The 20,842-nt window shown below is 46.4% G+C and overlaps 1 protein-coding gene across 1 annotated transcript in view; it reads right to left on the bottom strand.

Annotated features, from left to right (window-relative positions):
* The window catches only part of LOC138304261 (syntaxin-1B), a 293,052-nt gene that overhangs the window by 107,305 nt on the left and 164,905 nt on the right, over positions 1 to 20,842 (bottom strand). The window contains exons 3-4 of the mRNA XM_069244180.1: positions 9,938 to 10,037; positions 3,485 to 3,559 (exon numbers count right to left, since the gene is read on the bottom strand). Of these exons, the coding sequence (XP_069100281.1) occupies positions 3,485 to 3,559; positions 9,938 to 10,037 (175 nt within the window). The remainder of the gene's footprint in view (positions 1 to 3,484; positions 3,560 to 9,937; positions 10,038 to 20,842) is intronic.

A 20,842-nucleotide genomic window follows, 5' to 3' on the forward strand; every position in this document is an offset into this window, starting at 1 on the left:
AGGTCTCATCTGTTCCAGGGTCTTCTTGGTAGTCCGCCCCTGACTGGAGAGTCACCATTCTCTTCCTCTGCATCTTCGCTTGAGGGCGCTGCTCTTGCACCTCGAGACTGCGCTGTTGCAGCGCTCGCTTCTGCCTCCGTCTGCTTGGCAGGGTTGGTCAGTTCTGTTGACCTGCTGAACAATGGGCCAGCTGTGGCCATCTTGAGCTGTGGTGTGGCCGGTTGGCATGGTCTCTTCTCCCTGGCATTTTGTCATGCTCTTGTAGGGCTCTGTCTGTCTCTCGGGCTCCTGCCTGTGCTGTCAGGTTCAAAGGCTTGGCCCTCTGCGCACCTCTGACATTGTCACTTTCTACATGGGCGTCCTTTGCTGATGCCTATCATGCTCATCTCCTGTCTTGCGGTGATGTCCGTCACCGTCGGGGGCATGTGACGCTCTTTTCCCATTGGTGGCGGTGGCAGCAGATGGCTGCTAGGTGTAGCCCATGCCATGTGCGTTCTCCTGGCGCCTCTTGTGGCACTTGCGTGCTTTTTAAGGTTTTGCTGTTCGGCTGGGGCAGCTGCTGTCTTTGCCTCCGCTGTGCAGGGTTGCACACGTCTCTCTCACCTCTGCGCAGTTACAGTCTATGGGCGCTGCTCTTGCGCAGTAACTCTCTGGGAGTACTGCTGCTACCTGGAAATCTCCTTAGTGTTACGGGCCTCTTCTTCAGCCCAGCACACAGCTTCTCTGTTGAACAGGTGCAGTACCTATGTTTGGCCACTAGATGTCTCTGTGGCGTTGTTCTGTATAGGCTGTGGCACTCTTTCCTCCTACTGTGCCTCATTGGTGCAGATGCTGGTGATTTCTAGTCTTTATTGGCCGGGGCTGCAGGTAAGTGCAGTTTTTGTGTTTTTCTTCCCTTTTCTTTCTCTCAGCCTTGCGTGGAGAGGCAAGCACTTGCTGTGATGGGGATCAGCAGTCTCATGGTATGCAACAGCTGCGGCAGCCTTCCCAATGCTGCGGGCCGTGCTGGCCCTCACGGGTTGTCTTCTGCTTGGAGCAGGGGTCTGCAATTTTGACATACGCTGTCGCAGTCATGTGCTGTGGGCTGTGCTAGCCCTCACAGGCCATACTTGGTTGTTGCTGGGGTGGGGGAAGACTGGCGTAGAGCGACACAATGCTGGGGAGCTCGCTCCTCTCCAAGGACAATCCTGAGAGCCTTTCTCTCCTGAGGTGTGTGATACTGATTACAGGTGCAGCCGGGCTGATCAAGCGCTCCTCTTCCCTTCGGCAGCATCTCAGCAGGCAGATGATGTGCATGTTCCTTTTGGTCACCAGGGCAGTTCTCTCATACCACCTCGCTACGGGCAGTAAAACGTCCTCTCCTCGGCAGGCGCATGTTTGTCAGCCGACCGCCTGCACTTCTCTTGTGGGCCACTGCGCCACTTTTGGCCCGGTGAGTTGCAGGGGCTGCCTACACCTCTTCCTTGGGGGCCCTTTGCGTCATGGCATCCCCCTGACACAGTCCTTCCTTGCACCTGCCAGGATACTGCCAGGCGGGGGAGGGCGCTCGCTTAGTGCAAATGGGTTGGAAATTCCGCACCACTTCTCATGTATCTTAGGGGTCCCAGAACTCAAGCCGCAGGACTGGTTGTCATTACGTCTGCAGTGGCTTCAGCAAACAGGCGGCTGCAGGGGCCTTACTGGTGGTGCACGGCCCGCGCTGGGTGTCCGTTGCTACCCGTGGGCTCATCTCATGCCCGGTAGGCTAGCAGGCACTTTGTTGGTGCTGTTGCTGCCCTCCTCCTCTTTCCCTGCCCTTGTAGTCACTCGAGCTGGTGCCACTCTTCCTCACAAGGAAACGCTGGGCTTCCGGCTCCATTACTGCTGGGTGTTAGACCTGCCTCATCGCCATTGTAGAGTTGGGGGCCCTAGGCAGTCATGCTGCAACAAGGTGACACAGAAACAGTGGTAGTGGGTTACATAACCGGCCTCAGGGCACGTGCGCCCTGCCCTTTTCATTAGCTGGGCCTGTGTTGGGTGGGTGTGGGGTGAGTGTGGAAGCCAGCCCTCAGCAGAGTGGCTAGTGGAAACACTAGAACGTGTCCAGCAGGACACTATAAGCCCCCTCCTCCTCCTCCTCCTCCCATCAGGAGTTCAAAGCAGAAAGGGCCATGTTAAAAAGTTCGTGTGGTGAACGCTCAGGTGGCTGGAGTTTGCCCTCAAGCCCCCGAGGAGGCACCTCAACTGGTTATAGGAACATTGGAGACGGTTATAAATTATCAGAAGGTTTCCAGGTTGATAGTCTAGTGGAAAGGCGAGTGTGGCTGTGTGCCACTCTCTTCCACATTTTAAGTTAGGACCTTAATCCTACCCACGTCACCTGGAGTGTGTGCGCTCCTCACAATGCAAAACCTGCAGCGCTGTTGGTGTTACTGAAAGCCGGTATTGCAGCATACCAAGGCTGTCTGGCCTCGATCCCACCTTGTGTTTCTTTCTTCCCTTACCTTAAACTACCTGGGTGGATAGCTCTCTTTTCCGGGTTCCTTTTCTTATCTGCATTTTCCTTTTATCACTGTTTACCTGCCTTTCTTTTACTTCTCTCTTTTTTTACCTGTTTCTGTCTTTCTGTGTTTCTCTCTTGCTTCGACGGCATGATGAAAACGTTAGTCCATTTCTTAGAAATGAGAGATGGGGTAATAGTTCCAGTTTTTTAAACCATTTATTTTCATAAAATTGATTTAATTTGCCACGTCTCGGTTTCGACTAAATACAATAGGCAATTTTTAGGTGGTCCTGTACATGATTATTTATCCGCATTTAATAGAAAACAGTTTGATTCACACAGATGTTACTGTGTGTAAGAACCACATGCCATGTCCCTAAGTACCTCATTGTCTGTGTTTTCAATGTGAGCTCTGACAGTGGGCTTTCCGTGCGCCTAGGTCAATGCAAGATTGTAGTCCTACTTCCATGTTTATGGAATATCCTGCTTTTCGGTTTTCAAAGTTGATCTGAATTGGTGGGGTATTTTTAGATGTGTGAGACCTGTTCTATCATATGGGTTTGGGGGTTGCTGGGAGCTCAAGGGAATCACTGCTTAGTTCCTAATAAGATAAGTACAGGGGTTCAAAGTTTTCATAAGGGCCATACTTTTTTATTTATTCTTTTTTAAACTGTAATGTTTAATTGCTGTTTGGAAGCACACCTAAACCACCTATAGGTTGTTACTTTTACACTTTTATTCTACTGTGTATCTTTGCAAAAAAATAAATTAATACAAATAAATAAAAGGCTTGCCTGGCCCAGCCTATTGACCAGGGCTTGTTGAAATGGCCATGCCAGCGAAGCACAGCCCTGATGTAGGGGCCTTCAAAAAGGCCTGCGGTTAACACTGTCACAGCATTATAGTTATTTAAATAAGCAAGATTGCTACATACTTGGATCGAATGTTTGTAAATATTCAGCACGACAATCTAGGAGCTATGCAGAGGGCGCCACCACTTACCTTTCAACTTGGAGCGCACTTTGTTGGCGGTTTTCTTTATGTCGGCTGTCAGGTCTTCCAGCTCTTGTTTGGTCTCTGAAAGGTGACGTTTGAAAGACAGAGAGGATTAAACAGGGCGAGGGGTGGAGGTGTTGACCATCTTGCACACAGTGACGTATAAGTATGCCTTCGGCCCTGGAGCAAGCAAGGAAAATGGGCCCACTGACTTCCAGCTGGACAATCGAAGAAAATCAAAGAGGGCTGTAAAAGCCTCCTCATAACTATTGTCGCCTGGTCACTGCACATGCTTCAATAATACAGCTACACCATCGCCAGGCAAGTGCACAGAGAGGAAGAAATAAAGAGGAGAGATGGAAGACCACGAGGGTGAGAAGATAGTGACAGGACGGAGAGAGAGTGATGTGGAATGGATGGAGATAGAAAGAGTATATGGATGCGAGGTCCTTCATCGGTCTTCCATCCTGTGACACAAGACGTACGGAGAGACGGGGTGTGAGAGAATTAGAGTGGGGAGACATGGATAAAAGTCAGCAGGGTAACAGGAGGGAGAGAAGGTGGTGGCTGGCAGGGGCAAGCACACAAACTGAAAAAAAATCAACATAAATTTGAATATTTTTGGGACTGAAAAACAATTATTTTCTCAAACTTTATGACAAATATGGTTATATTTTATGACAAAGCAGACACACTGAGGGCCTAATTTACGAACAAGTGGCATTGCTCTTGCACTATGCAAGCGTGACACAACTACAAATTGCGATTTATCAAGCCACGCAAAGCCACCTTGCGTGGCCCTGAGTGGTGTGATAATTCCAGAGTAATGCAGTGCAGTGCAAATCGCTGCGTTACTCTACCCCAGGGAGGCGTTCCGTTGGTGCTGCGTGGGTGTTCCCATGAAACAAACGTGGATTTAGATGCATTTCCAGATTTACCATAAGTGGTAGACCTGGGAATGCACGAAAACTGACACACCTTTCCCTTGTTTTTTCCTCTTTCCATGTGTGCTGTATTCTGCAACACACATAGAAAAAGGTAAAATTAGCCAGGGGATTGTTTTTGTGCAGGTAGGTATCCCTTCCTGAATAATAAAAAAAAAAAAATAGCACAGTTTTGACATTTTTCTTAAAGATGTAGTGCATTTACCTATTGTTTGTGCTCTCAACCCACTTCCAGTTTATGGTGGAAGTCAGTATGAAACTCCTGTATGATTCAGGAAAGCTCCATATTTCTGAAAAGTAGACACAATTCTGAATTTAGCAAGGGGTCGTATGTGTACATCCTTCAAGGTTTTCTTAAAGAAACTAACTGTTGAAATAAATAAATATTGAAAAAGAGTAGGAAAAAACAGCCATCTCCCACAACATTTTCATTTGTAACTCTTAGTCACGATGGCTGTTTACAAAAGCAATATACCATTACATCCCTTGGGCCCTTCCGCTTGTGGGGATATACAGGGATTGTAGGTTCTCAGGTACTCAGGGCCAACAACTGAGCTGCACCGTACAATGTTTTTTTTTTTACTGTGTACCAAGTATAGAGCAATCCATATGGTGAAATATATAAAGTGGAAATGGGTATAAAGGAAACCTCTGTATTTCTGAAACGGGCACAAGATATGGAATTTAGGAGTAATGGTTATTTGTAAATCCTGAATTTGTGGGTACCCGTACTAGCATATGATTTAAAGAGTATTTTTTTTCAAATGTCTTTTTTCTTACACACCGACTTAACTTTGGAATGCACAAATGCAGCAACATCCAATTGGCAATTATAAATGTTCTACAATTCTATGCTTCCATAAGTCTTCTGGTAAAAATGGTACCTCACTTGTGTGGGTAGGGCTGGTGCCCATGACAGGAAACTGACCAATACGCAACATGTATACATCACATTTTTTCACTCAAAACTGCCCCTTTTTTTCAAAGTGGATAGCTGTGGATTTTGGGCTCTAACTCAGTCACACCTAGGATACCTAGCAAACTTTCACATTTTTTAAAAGTAGACAACTAGGAGAGTCCAGCGGTAATTTTTTCCAGAACCCCTTGCAATCGTCAAACTTTGGTTAAAAAAAACACACATATTTTCCTCACATTTCTGTGACAGAAAGTTCTTGAATTTGCAGGGAGCCACATATTTTTTACCACTTCAAGGTCCCAGATGTTCCTGATACAAATGGTACTCCACTTGTGTGGGTGGGCCAAGAGACCACAACAGGAAAGGCCCTAAAGTGCTATGTTGAAAGAGGGCAGAGAAACAGTTGCTGCTTTTTTTGCAGTGGGGCATGGCCATGCACATCGTTAGCAGCTCCCCCCATTACATTATTTTTTACAAGTTCCCAGGTGTCTAGAGGGCTTTCTGCCCCTGATACCACATTTTTGGGGGGTAAGGATATGGCCATGCCCATGGTGGGGAGCCCCAATGCCTACATTAATGTGCTTGCTTTCCCTGCTGTCTAGCAGGCTTTCTGCCCCTATTGGGGACAATCATCTCCATCCACACATGAGGGGCAGAAAGACTGTTGCCACTTTTTTGGGGGTTGGGGCATGGCCATGTCCATGGTGGGCAGCCTCCATCGTTGTACACTTTGTTTTGCAAATCCCCTGGTGTCTAGTGTGGTTTTTGCCCCTACAAGGGGGCAGATTGAGAGTGACTACCCGCATCAGCCCCCCTAGTGGATAGAAAGACTGATGCCACAGTTTTTGGGGTGGGGGGTGTCCATGCCCATGGTAGGCAGCCCCCACTCATACATTCTTTTCTTTGTTTTCCCTGGGGGCAAATAGCGGGTAATAACCCCTATCTGGTCCCCGGGGGGGGGGGGGGATTTAAAAGACTGTTGCTGCTTTTTTGGGGTGGGGCATGGCCATGGCTATGGTTGGAAGCCCCCACTGCAGTACTTTTTTGGCTAATTCCCTGTTGTCTAGTGGGCTTTCCTCCCCCATGGGGCAGATTGGGGATCAGCTCCCCCCAGGGGACAGAAAGACTTTTAATGCATTTTTAGGGGTGGGGGCATGGCTATGCCCATCGTGGGCAGCCTCTATCCCTCCCTTCTATTTATTTATAGTTTCCTTGGTATCTAGTAGACATTGTACTTCCCCGGAGGGCAGATCAGGGTAATCACACACTTGACTGGGGCAGAGAGACTGAATTATTTAAGGGCAGTGGGGGAACATAAGCCCTTGCTTAAGGTACCACCCTGCCATGTCCTTGGGGCCTAGTTGGTGGATCCCTGCTTGGGGATTGCTCTCCTCTGACGATCCTAAGCAGAGACCCACTGGGCAGAGGTACAATTGGAAAGGGGAGATTCTCCCCTTTCCAGCAATACCTCTTCCAAAGCACTCAGTACTCAGGGGGCTTAGATACACCCCCTTAGCACTGACGCAATGAAATTTAAATGGGCCCATTGGCTCGTTTTACTTTCACTTTACTGTAATGACATCAGTGCTGTCTGCACTAAGGATGCTCGGGAATTTCATCCTGAGCAGCCCGAGGATAAAATAAAATAAAGGACTCCCTCCTGTGCAGAGCAACAGAGGGGTCTTTTAATACCTCACTAGCGTCCACCATTGGCTGACACCCACACTTAAGGGATTAAGTTGTTGCTCCATCTCCACAAAAACCTATGACGGGCCTTGTTATCTTTGGCAGGTCGTGCAGTCGGTAACTGCAGAAGATCTGATATTTCCTGATCCCTTGATGGCTTTTTAGAATTTTCTGGTGGGCCACCATTGTGCAGCCGTCTTTCTCGCCCACCCTGCATGTGTTTTCTGCTGGCATTTGGTGACCTTCTTGTATTTTGGGCCAGCTGTTTCATGTAATTTTTTGTAAAAATGAGATTAATTGTTAAGGTGTAGTGGGTAAGTGGGAGAGACACAAAAGAAAGCTGTTTTGCTTCTTAAGAGCAGTTTTTACCTTCTGATTGTGGTTGAAGGTGGTGGGCACCGGCTTTCATTTGTTGGGACATGGGACTTATTAGTCATCATCAGACTTTGATACTGAGCATGGGAGAGAAAGGAACAAAGGGAAGAAAGGAGGAGGAAAACAATACAGGAAAACCGTGACAAAGGCAGACAGCAGGGATGAAAAGTATTGAACTTAGGTGAGTAGGATCAAGAGACAGAAAATGTAGGCTGGTGAAAGGAAGATGCAATGGGTGGACGCAGATCCGGAAGCCTTGTATTTAACAAACCCAGCATTAAGCAACACTAGTGGCAGGATCCGAAGAAAATATGTGGGTACTTTTATTTTCTTTTACAAATGAGAGAACTGTGTACTAGATGGAGCAGCAGGCCATCTAACCCAATCAGGGGGATGCAGGTTTATTGTTAGCTTTGGTTATTCCCTATAGGAATGGTACAGGGGCCTTGGGGTTTTTCCAGTACAGACAGACTTAAGCAGGAGCTGGCAGGCTAGTGGTCTGCATAGCTCCAGATAGCTAGTCACTCCAGAAGCAGGTAGGAGGACCTGATGATCAAGCTGGCAAAAGGGGACTGCACGGTTCAGGAAATGACGAATGACCAGGTGGTCAAGGAATGGGTTTAAAAGGAGATGCAAAACCCAGAAGGCCCAAGGGCTCAATGGGTGGTGAATTTAGAGAACAAGGGAGAGAACAGTTCATATATTAGGTTGCTCTTCAGGGTATTGCTGTAAAGAGACACAGCCCGGCTAGCACAGCATAATTTAAGTAAGTGCAGGTCAGTTGCAGTAAAGTTGTCTTGTACATTCTATATAAGCGCCTGCTGTTGAGTGTGACGTCTCAACTGAGACCTCAGTGACCATTAGAACATTTGGTGGAGCAGTGGTACGTACTTGGTTAGATATGCCCAGGACCAAACCGAGGAGCTGGAACAATCGCTATAAAAAAATGCAAAACATACGCCCACAATGCACTACGTAAGTGAACATATTGAACAAGGCTGATGTTCTTCAGTGGTTAGGAAGCAGATTTTATCCCCAAAGAAAATAGAATTACGAAAAGTGTCATAACGGTGCAGAGCTTAACAACTTTTTTTAAAACACTATGGATAAAAAGCTATAGGATTTATGCTTTTTTCAATCTAAGGTTAATCTGGTTTGTGGGAATTTTGTAGCTAATGTATATGTTCCTACAAATATTTCTATTGAAGAAAATACCTGGAGGTGTATTTTTGTATTTGGTTTTGAGGATACGTAGGCCCTAGTATGAAAAGCAAACATTGCCAATGATTTTCCTACACTGCCCACTTGATGTTCTAACCTTGAAAACAAAGATGGATGCTTTTTTGAGTCACGTGAGTAAGCAATCCACTCAGAGCTGCTGGCACTGGTGGAGGATTGTGCCTACAATATGACCCTGGAAACATCTATGACTGAGCTAAGGCATCCAATGCTGGCTAAAAGCACCCACATCTTCCAGACCACCAGGTAATGCCAGCATGCCTGAATGACCAATGCATCCCAGAATAAAGTAGGGCAACTGGACTATGTTGAAGGTTGCCTGTTAAACCAACAATTGGCAAAGCTAAAAGGTCTGGCTTCTATTTTCAGTTATGATGCAGACCAAATGGCTTTGCCAAGGCCACCCTGTATGCTAAACCTTTACATTAGCATTGTTCTGGGGAAAAAACCTGGCTGGCGTGCCGAATCTTATCATCTGCTGGTAGCGGGATGTAAATGTAGAGAGCAACATTAGAGCAACGCTCCTATGGAAGTACTAGTGTTTTATTTGTTTTGCCGTACAATGGAGAAATGTGTCTCACAGTGAAAACAAATAACAAAGATTGATTTTTTATACAGTACATGGCTGAGCTAATTAATTAAATGTGAGAAAAAATGTGGTACCTGAATGCACTCTTGAGATGTGAAATAGTGTTTTCATGCATTTCTATGAAAGCACTTTCTAGGAAGCAGAAGGACACATCAAAGTAGCTAGTAGCATGATGAAGAAACTAAAATATTCCTCTAGATGATCCAAGATGTTATTGACAATGTCTCAAGCCAACGGCTGGAGCAGGCCCACTCAGGCAATCTAAGAGTTGGAATATGGCTGACCTAGAGCACGATATATATATATATATATATATATATATATATATATATATATATATATATCTCTCTCTCTCTCTCTCTCTCTGTCTATCTCTCTCTCTCTCTCTCTCTCTCTCTCTCTCTCTCTTTTTCAGAAAATGAACATGGAGAAAGGGAAACAGGCATTCCAAATGCCGGCAAAATTTGGGAATATATTTACAAATATCCCCTAAAGAAAGTGCCATACAATTAGAAATTATGTAATTCAATGTTCTTCTTATGTTGTGAGCAATTTTATGATAACATTATGATAGAGATACATAGATGATGCTAGCATGCTGACAGCAGGCAGGCTTGGCAAGAACAAGATTAGTTCCAAGGCACAAAGTGAGGGAAGGAGGGATGGGTCTCACACTTCAGAGTTTTGTCTGCACTTGGAGCTCTACTCACTCTCGTCTGGGTTGGGTGCAGCCAGGATGGCGCTGTGCTGTTTCTTCACCTGCTCCACATCTTCGGAGAGCTTCTCTATGCACCCGCGGATCTCCTCCACCTGTGGCCACAGTTACAGTGTTAGACTGCTCTCAAACATGCTTCCATGGTTCATTACTTTGACATTCTGAGTTAGCATTGCAATGCAGTTACCCGTGCAAGTATGAGAAGCCGCTCTGCTCTGTCAAGAGCCCCACTGCCTGCCTACCTCTTTTTGGGGGTGGGCCAGTGATTTCATCAGAACCAGCACCTGTCAAGATGAGCTCATAACAAGGAGAGGCTGTGATGTGAGATGTGTATGATATGGTCTGTTTCCTCATTAGGAGGTCCCCTTTCAAGCCGATTTGGCAACTAGCAGAAGTCACTGATCGAATCAGTATTACAAGATCTGTGCTATCGCTGCGATCTTTGGTGCTTCACCTGAAGACTACGTCGACTGATTTCCCTGGTAATTCCTCGTTTCTAAATAGATCCTCAGAGTTCCACTTGTAGTCTCTAGTAACGACACCCTCCCTGAGTTAACTATTCCCTCAGTGATGGCAACCGTGTGGGGCAGGGGGTTAGCATAGACTTCGCCATGATGAGACCCACAGAAATTTGAGAGACAGTGCTACTCACTGCGCATGTCAAGAACTCTGGGCAGAATTAGCTTAAGAGGAAATCAAGAATTAATGACAGTTGGAGCAGGCCCTTTGATATATGACTAGCACCACAGACAGCACAGTACTGCATCATCATATAGAGATATTTCACAATTAGAGACAGCTCTTGTGCGTGCTTGACAATACAAAGAGCACTCATGGAACAGTTCAACATATTAAGCCATCCTTTATAATTCTGTATCACAAACAACAGTTTCATAACCTCAACTCCCAACACCAAACGTAGTTTTCCCATCGGCCACCTCCTCTCACTGACCTCCAATATGCCCCTGATTACAAGTGGTACAGAAAATTCAACACGTGTAAAGCTTTGTTTTCTCAAAGGTCGGAATTATGAGTTGTGTAGACTTTCTATAATGGCTGCAACCGCTGTAAAAAATGTGGTCAGGTCAAACTTGACAGAATTGTTTGGGGTAGAAAGGTCAGATAATTATCGGGACATGTGGATTTGAAGCAGAAGGTCCCAAAATCTGCGTGTTCTGCCCTATATTTGATGGTTTCACTCAAAGTGGGCAATAGTTACCTCACACAATACCAGTCTCTGGGATGTCAGACTTCATCATTATCACCAATCACTCTGTGTCAAGAATGTCAGGACCACAGGGTACCCACAGTATGTGATTACCACACACAGATACAATCATGGAAGCTGTCTCGTATTTCGTCACCATTCTCCCTAAAAAAACACATTCAGCTCCTTCAGCATTTCAATAGAACAGTATTTCAGCATCACCAACAGTTTCCCAAGCATCTCGTCACCGCATGGATAATCTAGTGCTTCAGCCCCAGATTACCAGGCGGGAGTCAAATTCCAGTCCCTGCACAAGGGGGAAATGCCCAGAAAATGTAGTGTTTTAAGTACTGATTCTGCATGTTATTCCTCAAGTTCAAACCCACAATAGGAGACATTTAGCAGACCCTGTAAATGTCTCATACAAATATACTGGCATTTACTGAATGTGGGAACAATTCACACCAGGGTAATGGTATTTACTATGGCATACCAGAGTTTTCCGATCCCAGACCAAACCTCTGGTTGTGCAGGGGATGGAAGTCTGAGTCGTGCCGAGTTTCCCTTACCTGGTAATTACTGGATGAAATAAAAGTATGATTCCTTTGTTAAATTTTGGCAGGTCAAACCTGCTAGAATTTCAAATTGTGAAAAGAGAATAATTTTTACTGTGATAAGAAGATTTTGGATTGACACGCGCTAAAAGCCACCCATTATTCCCAGTCACTCACAATAGATACCATTTATCATTCCCAACAAATCCCGAATCCTGGGAAATGCGATTTTCTCGTGTGCGATAAATAGCGCCTGCGCTCCGGGGCAGGTAAATACCCGACACTATTTGCGCACTTCGTCATCAGTGCCTTTGTCTTCAAAGCGTTTGGCCACTTTTCCTCTCCCTCTATCATTGTGGTGCTGGGGGAGTGAAAGAACGCCCTGCCGCACACAAGCATTTTACATATTGATTGCAAAAAACACATCAGCGGTTTCGTCAGTGGGTAAAGAGCGAACCAATCTTGGTGTATTGAGGAAGAGAGATGATTCCAGCAGAATAACAAGTATGGTAACTGTTATTGAGTTTTCCGTTCCTTCCCAATACTAGATCTCACACAGTTTCCTCAGAATTAAATAATCAGACAAAGCTCCCAATTATTCCAGCACGACAGGCACATTTTCAATTATTTGCGTATGACAAACAGCCCTTCTGATATTTTATCGCCCACCCAGTGCCCCTGTATTTCTTCCCTTAACCCACCCTGTCCTCTAGTAGGATGTCAGCACACCATATAGGCCCAGATGTACCAAAGGGGTTTTACCCAGTCTGTGTCCACAGGAAACTGTGTCCTCACTGATGGCCCATAGTTCCAGGGTATTTTCCACACATGCAGCCCTGCACTCGTCACACTGTCCCCTCAGTATTTTAGAGCCATACACAGCAGTCCCGATACTTCATCACCAGACACGGAGGCCCCAGTATTTAATCACCGTGGGCAACTATCACAATATTTCAGCAGCACACACGGCTGTCCCAATATCCGAGCACCACAGACATATGGCTCTACATTTCATGGCGATTGGCAGCTGTCACAATATTTCATTGTCGCAGACAGCTGCCCCAATATTTCGACACCACAGACCAGCATACTAATACCATGGCGATTGTCCCCATGTACCCACACTATTCAGCGCGCGGCACTGTTGCCCGAAAGTTTCAGCACCACTGACAGTGCCCTAATATTTAGCATTGAGCTTCCCCAGTGTATCATCACCACATTCGGCCATCCCGACATTACAGCACTGTGAGCAGCTATCGCGGTATTTCAGCTCCACAGACAGCTGCCCGGCTATTTCAGACAGACACCCACCTGAATATTCTAGTGCCAGGACAGCTTTTCCTACATTTCAGCCACACAGACGCTAGTCCCTGTATTTTAGCACCGCAGACAGCTATCCTAATATTTCTGCAACATAGATAAAAGGCCCAGTACTTCACCAGCACGTGCATCTGTCACAGTATTTCACAGCTGCCCCAAGCATTTTATAACCTTATAAAGTGCGAAATAATTTAAGCGTCTTGGCAAACCTCCAGTGCTAGTGCTCTCATTTTAGCAAAGTTGTGTTCCTTCACTTAATACTTTTTACTCATTTTTTATTCTTGATTTTCTCATTCTTATATGAAGCACTTTTTAGTGTTCATAAAATCTCTCGTCCATTTCAAAGATTAACTGTCAACAGGTAAAATTTCACTAAAGGCTTCCGTTATTTCTTCTGGACAAAAATCGCTCATTCGACTGTAGTCACTTTTATAAAATAATCACATGTTCAAGATGAATAGAACTACTTTGTTTAAAAGTGCCATTATTATCCCATCGTATTTCCTTTTTAGGTCAAAGCCTACCAGACGGCACAGCTCTCCGGTTTGCTAACACAATCCTGGGGACATTCGGAAAGCTCACCTGGGAATGCATTCCGCCAATTGCTTACCATTGGCTTTGAGGTTTATAACCCGCATGTGTTTGCTTTCTTTTTGCTTGCATTATTTGTTTTAGGCTATCCAGCTTGAGTTTGTCCCTTCCCCTGCCCAAACCTTATTTACTGTATTCTTCCACCAGTAGGGGGTTTCTGTAAACACCCCTTTAAATCTTGCCCTTATCTTTTCACATATGCTGTGCAGTCAAAGACAGAGGTCAAATGTCAGGCTCTGTCTTCCAGGGAGTTTGGAGTTTCCTTTTCTTTCTCTGATTTCAAATTGAGAGGATTTATGTGACAATCATGCTGGCTACAGTGGGAGTGTTGGTCGGAAGGCTATATGATGTTATTTTTTTCTAGCACACAACAAAATGTAAATGTCTGTAAATGAACTGTGCCGATATCTCAGAATGTATCAGAATTAGGACAACACAAATGAAGCACATTTTTGGTAACTCTAAAGTGTGTTCAAAACAAATATTTTAATAAGAGCAAAACATATTATTAGACTAGGTGATGACATTTCCACACATTATTGTTTGAACACTGTCAACTTTCATCAGTAAAACCTTATGTCTGTGCAAATGTAATGGTCATTTCAATTGAAGATGTATTCTTTGTAATGGCAGTATGCTACCACACCATGCATACTTCACTTTACCCTACTCCACCCTACTCTGCACAACTCCACACCACTGCATTCTACTCCGTACCACTAAACACTATGGCCCATATTTATTGAAAGATAGCACCACCTTAGCGTCATTTTTGTATGCTAAAGTGGCACTAAGTTAACTCCATATTTATATTTTGATGCTAGACCTATCTAACGTCAAAATATCAGAGTTAGCACCATCTTTAGGAAGCACCAACCCACCATTTGTCGGATTGTGACAATGATATTCAAGGTAGGTGTTCCCTTCCTAAAAATGACGCTAGACCCGGGCGCCATATTTACCTCTGATGCTACTACGACGTGCACCTAGGATGTGGAACTAAAGAATGATGCTAAGGCCAGTTAGCATCAAAATTTAATGCCTGATTAGACCAGGCATTAAAGTGCTGGTAGGCCCATTTCCATGGGGAAACACTATTGTGTCACCATATTGGGCACATAGATGTTCACCCCAACCGCCAGCATCACCACCACCCACACCACAGGGACACTACAAAATGAGGGAGCCCTTCCCAGGTGAGTATACGTGTGTGTCTGTTGTGTGCCACTGGGAGCCATTTACATGGGCCCCCCTGCTGGCACTGTTTGTGTTGGGGTTGCCCTAGGGACACTTGTCCCCTGCGGTGGATATTGGAGTTGTGGTAATGTCTGCTGTCTTAGACAGGAGTAATTTTTTGGCTGCTTGTGCGGGATAAAATGACGCTAATCTGCTGCTAATCAGTCTAGTGTCATTCTTGGCCCACTAGCTCCATTTCTCAGAATGCCACCCAGCAACGGCTACCGTCATTTTTAATGTGCCGTTGTGCGTCTTTTTTAAATACGGCGCAAGGATGGCACTAAGGAATGGTGTTAGCTTGTGTTAATATTTTTGACACACAACTGTGCTAGCGCAGTTGTGCCTCATTTTCCATAAATATATGCCAATGCCACTGCACACTGTGTCACTGCACTCTACTCTGCACCACTCCACTTTATGCCTCTTTACTCTATACCCCTCTACTCTATGCCAGTGCACTTTATGGCACACCACTCTGCACCACTCCACTGTTCACTACCCTACTCTACTCTGCACCACTCCACTCAATTCTGCCATACTGCACTCTGTGCCACTGCATTTTAGGCCAAGGCACTCTATTCCAATCCACTCTACACCTCTGTAATCTACTTTGAAACACTTCACTCTATACCTATGCATTCTAGGCCAATGCACTCTGTGCCAGTCCACTCTACGCCACTCTAGTCTGCTCTGCACCACTCCACTCTATGTCACTCCACTCTGCACCACTCTACTCCACACCATTGCACTCCACACCACTGCACTACATGCCACTGTACACTACGACACTCTGCTCTGCAACACTGCACTCTACCACCAACACATTCTACACCACTACACTCTACTGTGCACCGCTGCACTCTATGACACTGCACTCTATGTCCCTCTAATCTACTGTGCAACACTGCACTCTACCTTACTCCACAATGCACCACTGCACTCTTCGCCACTACACTCTACACCACTCCAATCTAGACCACTCCACTCTGCACAAGCACAATCTACTCTGTCCCATTGCACTCTACGCCAGTGCACACACCACTACACTCTACCCTTCATCATTCCACTCTACACCACTCCACTGCACTCTACCCTGCAGTGTTCCACTCTACACCACTCTACTTCAGGCCACTGTACTCTAGCCTGCACCACTCCACTCTCTGCCCCTTCACTGTATGTCACTGCACTGTACCCTGAACTACTCCACTCTATTGCACTCCACTCTACCCTGCACCACTTCAAACTATTCCACTCTACTCTACCTTGCACCACTTCTGCCCACTCCAGTCCTCGCCACACCCCACTATGCCACTGCACTCCAAAGCACTCCACTCTAGCCTGCACCACTGAATGCCACTCCACTCAACACCACTCTACCCTGCACCACTCCACTGTGTGTCACTCTTTTCTACCCTGTACCAATCCTCTCAAATCTGCACCCCTCCACTGCACCCTGTACCACTGCACCCTGTGCCACTGCATCCTGCCCTACTGCACCCTACCCCACTGCCCTCTACCCCCTGCACTCTAATCTGTGCCACTCAACTGTATGCCACTCTACTCTACTCTATTCCAATGCACTCTATGCCAGTACACGCTACATCACTCCACTCTACGGCACTGTAATCTGTTCTGCACCTCTGTTGTCCATGCCACTTCACTCTATGCTTCTCTACTCTACACCTCAGCACTCAATCCTGCACCACTCCACTCTACCTTGCACCACTGTATTCTAAACCACTTCACTCACCTCTAAAACAATCTACTGTATGTCACTGCACTTTACACCACTGTGATGTATGGCATTCTTCTCCACTCTATCCCCTTGAACTCTGTGCCACTGCAATCTACTGTGCATCATTCTACTCTACTGTACATCACTGCACTCTGCACCAATGAAGGCTGCACTCCTTCACTCAAGATCAATGCACTCTACACCCCTGCACTCTATGCCAATCTACTCTGCACCATTGTATGTTACACCACTTCACTCAAGACCACTCTATGGCACTCCACTCTATGACACTACACTAAATGGCACTGTACTTCATTAAACTTTTCTCCACTCTGTGCCACTTCATGCTACAACACTCTACTCCACTCTGCCACTCTATGACATCACTCCACTCTACGACACTCTACACAATTCCCTGTGCTTTACGCCACTCTACTCTACAACACTCTACTCCACTGTACGCAAAACTCTCTATGAACTCCACTCTGTTCTACACCACTCCATGACCCTCTGTGCCACTCCACTCTGCGATACTCTAACACTCTACACCACTCTATGCCCTTCCACACTATGACATTCTATTCCCTTCACTACACTCACAACACTCTACATTACTCCAATCCATGACACTCCACACCACTGAACTCTATTCTATGCCACACCATGCCACAACTCTCTATGCCACTTCACAACACTCTGCACTACTCCAATTTATGACATGCAACTCCATTCTCTTTTAAACCGCAATGATAAAGCCAATTGCTCTTGTATAGGCAAGACATATTGGGGGTCATTCTGACCTTGGCGGTCCATGACCGCCATGGCGGAGTGCGGCTGAAGCACCGCCAAGAGGCTGGCGGTGCTTCCTGGGCGATTCTGACCGCGGCGGTAAAGCCGCGGTCGGAAAAGGGGAGCCGGCGGTTTCCTGCCGGTTTCCCGCTGGCCCAGGGAACCCGCCATGGCGGCGCTGCTTGCAGCACCGCCATGGGGATTCCGACCCCCTTACCGCCAGCCTGTTTCTGGCGGTGTACACCGCCAGAACCAGGATGGCGGGAACGGGTGCCGTGGGGCCCCTGGGGGCCCCTGCACTGCCCATGCCGCTGGCATGGGCAGTGCAGGGGCCCCCTAACAGGGCCCCACAAAGATTTTCACTGTCTGCTTAGCAGACAGTGAAAATCGCGACGGGTGCCACTGCACCCATCGCACCCCTTCAACTCCGCCGGCTCCATTCCGAGCCGGCTTCATCGTTGAAGGGGCTGTCCCACTGGGCCGGCCGGCGGTCTTCTGGCGGTCGCCCGCCGGCCCAGCGGGAAAGCCGGAATGACCGCCGCGGTCTTTTGACCTCGGTGCGGTCTTTCGGCGGGAACCGCTTGGCGGGCAGTGACCGCCGACCGCCGCGGTCAGAATGACCGCCATTGTCTTTGCCAGTGCTTGTTTAGACACTCAGAACATCAGCCTATTGTCCTTTGTGTGCAAGATCCACATTTCAACCATGAGTTTGATCTGACGTGATAACTGGTCCTTGGTTCTTCTGGTCCTTGTGGGTGAGAATATAAAAAAATTAAGAAATATTTTATGAAACGCTTTTAATGCCTCCAACAATGATTGTTGTACATTTTACTATCTTACACATGTTATCTATACATTTTATACCAAGCCTGCCATCAAAGTGGAGAGGCTACTTTGAAATGTGGACAGAAGCTTACAATCACAAGTGCCTTTTAACTTTTCCACAATAATCAGATGGAATACAAAACTCTGAGAGTGAGTAAGCAAAACACTTGCACCAAGGGGTTAGGAGGATGAAGTCATCTTCCAACAACCAATGTCCAAATCAGATTTTTCTCTGCTTTTTAGCTCGAAATTATCAGACAGCCCAAAATATCTGGTTGCCAAACACCTATTGTGGGATAACAAAAGATTGTCCAGGGACTTACAACTTGTCCATTGCTTGCCATTGCTTGGGTTTATTGTATCTCACATTTGCTTGCTGCTTATTCAATGGCTTTCCTTGTCAATCGTGTGTTTGTCCCTCCATGGGAGCATATTCTTTTTACCTTCCTCTTGACTGGTTGGCTTGTGTCCTTTCACTGCTCACTTTTTGGGAACTACTTTTTTCTTTTTGGTTAAGCACACCATCAGAGTGCGCATGTTTTCCAGCTATCTCCCTCTTGCATGTCCACACAACCTCCCCAGCCAAATGTCCACACACGCACTCTGCTTTTCGTCTCTCCCTGGTGGCTGCTTGCTTTCCCTCTCCTGTGTACTTCCCTGCTTACCACACTGTGCCCTGTGTTGCTGTTTTCTTGTACACTTCTCCCCATCGACATGAGCAGCTAACTCCCTATGTGCTTCTCTCTTCGCCCCAGGGTTGCTCTGTCCTTCATGCCCTCCCAGTCTCCACAGCTTCCCCCAACCCACTCCCTCTCCCATTCTGCTGTGGGCTTGCCACCCACACCTGTGCCATTCTTTTTGTAAAACAGAACCTGCAAAAACGTTGCTTTTTATTGATGTTGTTCATATTTGGAAAAGCCAGTAGGCCCCAAAGGTAAGATATATTGGCTTTGCCACTGCTTGTTATTTTCTGTCTGTAAGCCCTATAAGACGTTCGAAACATGATGATTCTCACAGTGCTTTTTTAAATTTTCTTATAGTACAATATTTAACACTTCAAACAAAGCGTTTATGGTCAGCGTTGTCTTTTAAAAGCATCCGGTTGATTCCTTATCGGTATGCCAGCGACGCTTGTGAAGTGGCTGAGTCCTGCTCAAGCATTCTTTGTGGAACCTCATGGTCACCAGAGGGTCCCTTCGCATTCACAAGGAGGACAGGCTTCACAAATAAGCACTTATCCCAGCTTCAGAGCAGGTAAAGCACATGGGGCAAGTGGCCAACAATCAATCAGACAAGGGAGAGTAACCAGAAGCTACCCTCAGTCATGGGTCGCTCATAAATGTGCATTTTGGTTGCGTGCCGTCTTAAACTGCAGTAGCCATTTTCGCAGCTAGGCAGCGATGTAACAGAGGGAAAGTCTAGACAGGCACAGCCCAGTGGGAAAGAAACCATGGTGCCTCCCATGGTGCCTCTGCCGCAGGTTCACAGTAGTGATTATCCTTCAGGTCAGGAGTGATGGTGAAGATGGGGCGCTGAGGTGAATATTACTGGTGTCAGAGATTAGCTCCGTGTGATCTCATTGGCTAAAAAAGGAAATGGAGACCTCTGCAGGATGGGGGTGCACTGATGCAGCAACAGGCTGCATGCCTTGTTGGCAACTAAGTTGGGGACATGCAGGTCGATTCATTGCGCGTTTAGCCAGGTGTAGCCTCTACCGCAGACGGGGTGACCTGGTGCTGTGTGTTACCTCACGGGGCCACTGATTCATAAAGCAAAAAGATGCGCTTTTAGGTGTTTCCTAAAAAGTAAATTGGACACTAGGATGCGGCGAGAGGTCGGCAGCTTACTCCACAGTGAAAGTTAGAAATGGAAAGGATCTTCCTCCTCCAGTGCTGTTCTTTGTTAGAGAGACCGTAGCAGTGGTGGCCTCGCCCGAACTCACGGGTGGGGAACATGTTCCTTGGGTTTTCAGGCCTTGATTATTTGTGGCACGGTAGCAACATCTCTGGACAAAGCAAAGATGTTGGGAATTTGAGTGGTAGTGTTTTAGACGAAGGAGTACGCAGCCGCAGCATTTTGCATAGTCCGAAGCCTGTGAAGTTCTTTTTTGAGAGCCTCAGATAGAACCGTTTACAGTAGCCCAACCTCAACAATCTAGAAGCTTGGACTAAGGTTTCCAAGAATCAATAGGCAGGAGACTACAGGTTTTCTTGAGAACCTTAAAGAGAAAGAAGCATGAGGAGGTGGGTTTAGAGATTTGCTCTTGAAAAGCCAAGTGGGTATCCAAGAGGATACCTAGGTCATGAGCAGAGGGACTGGGTAAGAGCCAAGATCGGTGTCTACCAGACACTGTTCCAGGTGGAATTATCACCAAAGACTAAGACCTCTGTTTCTGATGATTTGAGAACTAAAGAATTAGAGTTCATTCATTCTACAACTTTCAGCATACATTGTTTAAAAAGTAACTTAATTTATGGTTAATTACCTTTCAGTATGACAATCCAATGGGTGTCATTGGCATAGAAGCAGAGGAACCCAAAGGAGTCAATCATGTCAGCTAAAGGCACAAGATAAAGACTGAACAAAGTGGGGCTGAGTACTGAGCTCAGAGGTATGCTACCTTATAGTCTAAGACTCGGTACT

This window comes from Pleurodeles waltl, chromosome 7, assembly GCF_031143425.1.
Source record: "Pleurodeles waltl isolate 20211129_DDA chromosome 7, aPleWal1.hap1.20221129, whole genome shotgun sequence".
NCBI lineage: Eukaryota > Metazoa > Chordata > Amphibia > Caudata > Salamandridae > Pleurodeles > Pleurodeles waltl.